This window comes from Limulus polyphemus, unplaced genomic scaffold (assembly GCF_000517525.1).
Source record: "Limulus polyphemus unplaced genomic scaffold, Limulus_polyphemus-2.1.2 Scaffold4496, whole genome shotgun sequence".
NCBI lineage: Eukaryota > Metazoa > Arthropoda > Merostomata > Xiphosura > Limulidae > Limulus > Limulus polyphemus.
In genome coordinates this window covers 47769-57274 of record NW_013670106.1, presented here as the reverse complement: position 1 = coordinate 57274, position 9506 = coordinate 47769, and the positions used below count along the sequence as shown (strand labels likewise).

Below are 9506 nucleotides of genomic sequence, written 5' to 3'. Positions count from 1 at the left end.
TACTAAAACCGACAGATAAAACAAACATTACCGTCTCATTATAACTGTTACTAAAAGCGACAGATAAAACAAACATTACCGTCTCATTATAACTGTTACTAAAAGCGACAGATAAAACAAACATTACCGTCTCATTATAACTGTTACTAAAAGCGACAGATAAAACAAACATTACCGTCTCATTATAACTGTTACTAAAAGCGACAGATAAAACCAGCACTTCCGTCTTATTATAACTGTTACTAAAAGCTGGTAGTTCTTGTTTTATCTGTAGCTTTTAGTAACAGTTATAATGAGACGTTAATGTTTGTTTTATCTGTCGCTTTTAATAACAGTTACAATGAGATGGTAGTTCTTGTTTTATCTGTTTCTCATTATAACTGTTACTAAAGGCGACAGATAAAACAAACTTTACCGTCTCATTATAACTGTTACTAAAACCGACAGATAAAACAAACTTTACCGTCTCATTATAACTGTTACTAAAAGCGACAGATAAAACAAGAACTACCGTCTCATTATAACTGTTACTAAAAGCGACAGATAAAACAAACTTTACCGTCTCATTATAACTGTTACTAAAAGCGACAGATAAAACAAACATTACCGTCTTATTATAACTGTTACTAAAAGCGACAGATAAAACTAACATTACCGTTTCATTATAACTGTTACTAAAAGCGACAGATAAAACAAGAACTACCGTCTTATTATAACTGATACTAAAAGCGACAGATAAAACAAACATTAACGTCTCATTATAACTGTTACTAAAAGCGACAGATAAAACAAACATTACCGTCTCATTATAACTGTTACTAAAGGCGACAGATAAAACAAACATTACCGTTACTAAAGGCGACAGATAAAACAAACATTACCGTTACTTAAGGCGACAGATAAAACAAGAACTACCGTCTCATAACCGGGTATAGACTTGTTATTGGTAGAATGGCACATTTGAATCAGTAACTGAATGTTATTTTGAATTAGTGCATGCTGCATTTTTTATGGCCAGTAGTTTTAAGGGACAATGTCAAATTAGGTAATAGGTGGAACAAGTCTACTGAACATAAGTTTTCATTTTAGCCGGATTGGTTTTTATCTGTAGCTATCCTCTGTGAGAGTGAAAAAACGGCGGACGGTTTCGACACGATGTTGGGGGTGAACTACATCGGCCATTTTCTCCTGACTCTCCTGCTACACGACAAGATGAGAAAATGTCCAGACAGTCCAACCAGGGTCCTTAATGTGGTCTGCAGTGGATTCCGTGGAGGGAATTTGCAGGACCTGAAAAACTTAGAAGGACAGTCCGAGGGAGCTTACTCAATCAAACAGCATTACAGGAACAGTAAACTAGCCCAGTTTTTATTTACGAAGGAGGTCAGTCGTAGGTATCGAGAAATGGGTATAGTGTCCTTCGCTGTGGACCCAGGTGAGTGAACAGACAGGTAGTCAATAAACACTTGTACGTGATTTACAGACTTACAGAAGTAGAACACAAAAATATAAAATATAACACGTTAAATGCTTATTTGCATGAAATACTGATAATTTTCTTATATAATGATTTTTTTTTTATAAATCTCTATTCTAAGATTTTGAATATACAGGTTGACTATCACTAATCCGGCATCATCGGGACCTGGAGGGTGCCGGATTAGCCATCTATTAGGTTAGAATACACCAAACCCACTAGCTAACCACCTCATCTTAAAATTAAAATATCCCATAAAACGGGGTTTTCTTTAAGTTTTAATCAAAGAAAATATTGGAAAGAAAACTTTGAAGCGAGATTAAAGTATTTACCTAATAGCACGTATCTTGCTTTACTGTATTTGAAATTGTTCTAGCCGAAATTAGTGTCGGATTACTGATTGCCGGACTAGTGATGGTCAACCTGTATCAGAAAATTCACGGCAGACTTAAAGAAAATATTTCTGAAATCAAATCAGTCGCAGGTTAGCAATATTTAACCCTATTTCAGTAAAAGCTAGTTGTCCTTTTACAAACAGAAATAATGTGATTTCAACAGGATTTATAGGAATCCTTAGTAGTATACAAGTTAGAGCAATTCTTGGCCTAAGTTATACATTAAATAGGTATTTCAATACTTGTATCTCAATACTTACAACTAAATCTTCCCCATTTAGGTCTCGTCTCAACAAACCTGTATGCCCATCTCACTGGCTTTTCTGGACAGCTCACTCAGGCATGTGCTAAGGTTCTCTATCGAACCCCAGAAGAAGGTGTGCAGACGATTCTCTACTGTTTGCTGACCAAGGGAATTGAGCCAGAATCCGGCAAGCTCTTTCGTGACTGTAAATTGCAAGAAGTTCATGTGCCTGAATGGGATGATCAAGCTGCTAAAGCATTATGGGAAAACACTTCTGACGTAATTGAACAGAAAGGTATTAAACTCAATTTTGAAGAAGCAGAAGAGGAATAAAACAATACCTTAAGATATTTTTCATCAAAACGCAAGATAGCGAACATGGGTTTGTGAAACGTGTGATAGCTAATATTTCATGTTCCAGGAGCTGAGTTTTCATAATTGCATAAGTAGTATACCAGTTTCATCAAGCACAACTATTACAACGGAGTATATTGTTCAAAAGTTCAGACAAGTTACTGCCCTACCTTCAGTCTTAAATTTTAGGATTATAATTACCTTAGGATGTGCTGTGCAAATATTATTCTATTCAAAATTTAAACTAAGTCTTAGACTTTGATTGTTAAAGAATATGTGTAGTAAATTTAAAATGTCCTGCTGTAATTCATGTATAAATAAAGTGATTTTGAAGCGTGTTACAAAACATGGTTCACTTGTGAAATAAGTCAGTCACTAATGTATTGTAAATTCACGAACAGTTTTTAGTTAGTCCACAATCTAAGATAAACAAATTCTACTTAGTCCAGGGTCCAAGATATACAATTTCTATTTAGTCCACAGCCTAAGATGTATCTATTTTATGCTACATTCATTTAGCAGTAATTACAAATATTGGGCTCCATATTCACTTAGACTTTCAAGTAACAATCATAGCAACGATAATTTTTCATTGATTCAGAGTCGTGGGTATGTAAGAAAAGATTATACATTAATAAATTATAATAATCATAGTAACCACCATTCCACTGTGTTTGGAGCAATGAGTCAGTAGAAATAACTTAAACACAGATAATCATGGTAACCACCATTCCACTGTGTTTGGAGCAATAAGTCAGTAGAAATAACTTAAACACAGATAATCATAGTAACCACCATTCCACTGTGTTTGGAGCAATGAGTCAGTAGAAAAACTTAAACACAGATAATCATAGTAACCACCATTCCACTGTGTTTGGAGCAATGAGTCAGTAGAAATAACTTAAACACAGATAATCATAGTAACCACCATTCCACTGTTTTGGAGCAATGAGTCAGTAGAAATAACTTAAACATAGATAATCATAGTAACCACCATTCCACTGTGTTTGGAGCAATGAGTCAGTAGAAATAACTTAAACACAGATAATCATAGTAACCACCATTCCACTTTGTTCAAGGTTGTGGGTAAGAAAGAAAATATTATACACAGATGGTCACAGCAACCATTATTATACTTGGTTCAGGGTCATATGTAACCTATAAAATATTAAACATGATATTTTTTTAAGTTTTAAGACTGGTCGCGTGGCCTATGATATATTGTATTGGTCGCCTATAAAAATGTTTATATCCAAATAATAATAATATTTTAAACCTTATAACACATTTTTTTCTGACGAATTTAGATTTTAATATCAGTGAAATTCTGGCTTTGGGGTTAGTTACATTTATTTACATATTTAAGAAAAAGGAACTTTAAAGAATATATGCGTATATCAATGTGCATTTTGACCCAGTTATTCTGGAGAAATATACAGATTATCACTACTACATGTATCTGTAAATGTAAATAACTAAAAGAAACATTGCACGGATATGCAAAGTATCGGCTTAAAGTCCAAACAACTAATTAACGTGACATTTCGAAAGGATTTGAAGCGATTGACCGTAGAATGGAAACTTGGAAATTCTCGGTCTCAAAATTACATAGTTTAATGTAAAATAGGCCTCTTATATAACAGAAAAACTAAACTATGCTTAAAGCCAATATGATCAAATGTTAAGCTTCTGTTTCCTACCTATGCCAAACAAGTTCTTTGTGAGAACTAGGTAATTGATAAGGTTAACTAGGCCTTATAAAAATATAAGGAAATTGATACAGTGAATCAGTTAGTTCAAATACTCTATATCTATGTTATAGCTTATCGCAGAATTATATAAATAATGAATTTCACCAGAGACAATTTACGCCACATACCAGCTACTGCTTTCTTGGTGGGAAAAAAATCGAATTATTTATCATTCATTTATTTTGCTAAAGGTAGCCTTATTGCTGGTCGAAAATGTTGTAGTTTTACTAATTTATTCGAGGAATAAAGCGCCGTTAGAACACTGGGTGACCACTAGGTGAGAGGCCTATATCAAAACGTTAGTGGTTTGGCGGGAAAAGTATGCTACGGTTTAGTCATTGTTTCATTTTACTATATTTATCAAGCAATTAATAATAATAACACAATTAAATTGCTAGTATTGAATATTGAACTTTTAGCATCAGTCTGATTAATGGTACGTCATTTTGGTATCTCGTCGTACCTGCGGATTTATTAGTAGGACGAAATACGTACCGTCTCGTACGACTATACTACTACTACTGAGTACTAGGTAGCTCAAAAAGTAAGTACATAAAGATATGACCAGTGTGAAATAATGTTATAAAAGTAAGCTAATATGAAACGTGATCAAGAGTCAGAAAGGTCCACAGTGAGGGGGTCTGGGGTTCAGAAGAACCCCGTATTTTTGTGATGTAAAAAAATACTGTCATCGAGTTAATGTTCACGTGAACGTTCGGCATCCGCTCTCCGCCGGTTGAATAATTATCTGAGGTGTACACAAACCGAAGAAATACTAAGTGCTCTAGCTTTAATACGTAATAATTATGACGCAGCAGTCAACATTAAAACTGTTGTAAGTTATTTATGGAAAAGCACTCCAGAAGAATGGAGCATGCTAACATGTTATTTCACTTTATTGAATACATGTTTGTATATGATAGCCAATGATTGAAGTAGCTAATATAGTTGTTTAAATTAGTAATATATCTATACGGTTTTCGGTCCGTTTTACTTCACCATATAGTAATCTAAATTAACTTAGTTATAAGAATAATATTACGACATTTCGTCGAATTCATTATTCGATATTATACAGCGGATCAACTGTTTAATGATTGCATATATATGTTAAAGATTTCTTTTCATCATGGAGTTTCTCACTATGACTGAATTCGTGAAGTACCGCTTGTTCTCAGAGACTTGATAAAAATGTTATACATATATGGTTGCTAAGACAGTAACACACTTTGGTACTAAAATCCAACTCCTCTCTGTTAAGCAAATAGTTAGATACCAGTTTTGATCCCGTTCGAGCCAGTTAAACCACATAATCTCGAGGTTACATAACCCGTGATTATCGACTCCAATAACCCATTCATCACAGCTTTACCAATATGATAACTCGTAAATACATAACCAAAATATGGACAAGTGTAGGACTGGAACTGATATCTGCAAAACTGCCAGTTATACCTAATACATTTTAAAATACTAAGCTTTACTTCTAGGACTGAAGTTAGATGTAGACCATAACTTAACCTTGTATTTCTCGATTATTCTTGTCACTTTCACTACGATATATGTTCATAAGAAAACGCAGGAGAGGCTCTCAGCTTCGTTTCTAAGTGTCACCACAACCAGTGTTAAATTCCGTGAATGGGCCTAGTCAAGAAATGTTTTATCTGAACCCGACGTTAGTTAAATTTAGCTTCCTTTGAACACGATACCGTAGGTAGATGTATGTTGAAAGTCATTAACTTCTGCTTCTACAGATATACGCCATCGCCCAAGGGACACTATATTTAATACTACTTATTTAGAATAATGGGGGTGGGGGTGGATAAGATAAAATAAAACTTGTGCAACTTAACACATTTATAATCATGATACACAGAAAGAAAGAATAGTAATATATTCTTGATGATTAAACAAATATTATGGATAAGGAAGGGTGATAAGAAAAAGTTGTCATGGTAATAGTATGTGCGTCACTATTCTAACGAAAATATAAACAAGTAAGATGGCCGCCTTTTTTTTTTAGAGAAGACAGGTCTTACACTGACTCTGTACTGAAGAATTTCTGGACAAAGTGCCGAGAGTTGCCTGCAATCACAACTTTAATAATTAGGGTACCATAACGATTAAATTAGAAAGAAATAACTTGATTTAGGTGTGGCATAACTAAGAAATAAATAATCAAAACTTGCAGATGCTAAATATTATGTAATCTTAGTGTCTGGATAGTTTCCACTCAGAACGGCGTTCCATGCCTCATGTTGCTCTTGGGCCTACTTCTCTCTATGGTGTATGGTGTTCAGCCCATAATGGCCATGATTACGCATTGTTGCCTGACGCCTCAGTAATAAGTCTCCAAAGACTCGCCATTTTAAGTGGACGTGGGCTTCCAAGACTAGGGGTGTGTATCTCATCATAATAGTCGATACGATAGTATCTATATGTTGATGCAGCGATACGATACGTATCTAGATACAGAAGTTTTACCAACCGTTTCTTACAAAGTTTGACAGTCTTGTCTGTAATTTATTATCTATATTATTAACATTGACTTATTTAAGTACTTCACGCTTTACAGTGCTTTTTTTTCAAATTCTTAGGTTTGATCAACTAAATGGCAGCTAGCAAGAGAAGTAAAATAATAATAAAAAGTTAATATCTGTCTATCTATTTTGTTATTGTTAATTTGTTATTTTACTTTTCGTGTTTTTGATAAAAAGAAATGAAGACAACATGTAGTACTCAATACTCAGCTTCCTTTATTGAATCATTAATTTTTACCAAAAAATTACATTATTAGAAATTCTGATATTTTCTGTACAAAAGACTTATGATGTTTATTGAAAGCTTGCCACATTTTCTGAAGATACATAAATCGTATCGGACGATGTATCGATACAATAGTATCACGGCTTCACGATACGATAATCGTATCGTATCGCTGTATCGCCACACATTTATCCAAGACCACTATAAATCAAACCAAAAAACACAAAAGTCAGTTGGATTTACATCTTGAAATTTGAAAGTTATGCGGTCGAATGATATTGCCATTGTTATTCCAGTTTTCTTGGCCATAAAAACAACTGTTGAATTTAAGGTGTGACTGTCTGTTTGTGGACTTTTGACTTGTAAGCCTTCAACAGCTTTAATCGTTGGCAATCATTTTGTTAATGGTACATATGCGCAGTTTCGTCTAATGGATTTTTGGACTTAAGGGTTCTTTTTTTTTGTAATTATTGCCTTCATTTTGTGGATGAGGGTATTACTGCGGATTTGGCCTGTTGCTCTCCTAAACGTTCTGCTGTGCAAATTTTTCTAATTCCAAGGGAAACATTAGAGGCTTAATTCTTAAACATATGATGTCCTTAGGCTTTAGATGAAAGCTAGTTAGAGTAGTCATGCATACTAAAATGACTTCTTATAATTATCTGATTTATATAAGTAAAAAAACATTTGTTGTAGACTACACCTACTTCGAACAAAACGTTATGGTCCAATATTTTGTTTTCGTTAACCCCAATGAACTAAAATTTGTGTCAAAAATTCTGTTTTTTCTATGTATTATAATGAGATATTACTTGAATAGTAACTCTGATACCGATTTTTGATCACTGATCTTGCAAGTCCTCCTTCAAAAACACGTCAACAGTGATGAGTTGTGAATATATTATATTTTGCGAACTAACGACAGATGGCAGCACATTCACAGGCATTCCTGTTCGTTTGATTTGAAAGGGAAATGCTTCAACAACATAAATCATACTATAATGGAGTAATGGCATGGCCGTCTATGTACGTGACCGAAATAATAAATACAAAGATGCCATCTGTTGTGCTGAAATACAACAAGATCTCAATGCTAGAAGTGGTGATTGAGGCTTATGACATGTAGCGCTATCTATTTAAAAAAAATCATAAAAATTTTCACTCTTTGAGTATTCAAGATTCAGACAATTAGAACAACAGCTATGGTATGCGCAATAACCATTTCTTTATAATAAACATAATTTTAAATAAAAGTACTCTTCTCACAACGAGAACACGACTTTCACTAGGACTGTACGTGAGGGTTTGGTTATATCTTTATTGGTGTAATTTTTAAACTTAGGACTAAAAAACTAGATATTATTAATTAATGTGTTCGGAGGAAAACGAAGTTTCGCAATAAAAAGGATAACGAAACTTAAGATAAATATTGTTTATTTATAACAAAAGGGGACACACATAAACGTTTCGGAATTCAACAGATTCCATCTTCAGTATCTAAAGCAAAATATAAGAATTACATCATTCCTAAGTAAGTAACTGAAATACATTGCTATAATAACAGTAATTTAATCCAAACTATAACAACATAAAAATAAAATGAGTAATAAACAAAATACTGTACATATTAGAAAATGTGCAGTTGATACGAAGATTGCATGTTGTTTAGTGTTGGTGAATGTTGTTTGATGTGGAGGGTTTCTGTAATCAGTAATTCCAGATCAGTGTTGGTTTTGCAAAGGATATCGAAATTTGATAGTATAGGTTGATGTCTTGTTTCTTCACTATGTTGGCATATAGAGGAAACACAAGGGTTACTCAACTTTTTTGTGTTTTCATGGAAATTCCCATATGTTCATTGGCTCTAACTAGTAGGTGGCGTTTGGTTTTGCCAATATATATGAAGCCTTACAGTCTCCACACTTGTAAAGATATACAAGCCAAGAACAAAGAGTAATTGAGAGAAGGTCTTTAACACGGAAAAAATCCTGTATGCGTGATGTGGATTTAATAACTAATCTGGAATCAACTTGGAGGTAGCAACGATGAGTAACACGTTTAATTAGACTTTTTCAAGTTAAGCATTGCTTACACTGGAGTTCTTAAAAACTATTAATTTTTCAATAAAGTTTTTAGTTTATTTGAAGTTAAGCACAAAGCTACACAATGGGCTATCTGTGCTCTGCCCACCACGGGTATCGAAATCCGGTTTCTAGCGTTGTAAGTCCGCAGACATACCACTGTGCCACTGGGGGGCATTCAATAAAGAGTAATACTTTTAATATAAAAAAAACATTACAGTTTATATCGGTAAAATTTATGAAAAGTTTGAGCTCTGTACATTGAACCATGAGTTGCGTATGACTAAGGAGCACTATCCGAACACTTTCCCGTGCAGTACTTCCTAGAAAAAATGCTTTTAAAGAAAATGTTCACTTTTTACATTTTTTTACAATGACGTATGAATACTATGATTACTAATTACTAGCACAAATAGCCGCCCATAGGGCAGCGTTTCT

The 9506-nt window shown here is 33.9% G+C and overlaps 1 protein-coding gene across 1 annotated transcript in view; it reads left to right on the top strand.

Annotated features, from left to right (window-relative positions):
- Positions 1-2816, top strand: part of LOC106471257 (dehydrogenase/reductase SDR family member 13-like) — an 11903-nt gene extending 9087 nt beyond the window's left edge. The window contains exons 3-4 of the mRNA XM_013931847.2: positions 1112-1435; positions 2154-2816. Coding sequence (XP_013787301.1) covers positions 1112-1435; positions 2154-2449 — 620 coding nt within the window. The 3' untranslated portion in view covers positions 2450-2816. The remainder of the gene's footprint in view (positions 1-1111; positions 1436-2153) is intronic.
- The last annotated feature ends 6690 nt before the right edge of the window (positions 2817-9506 follow it).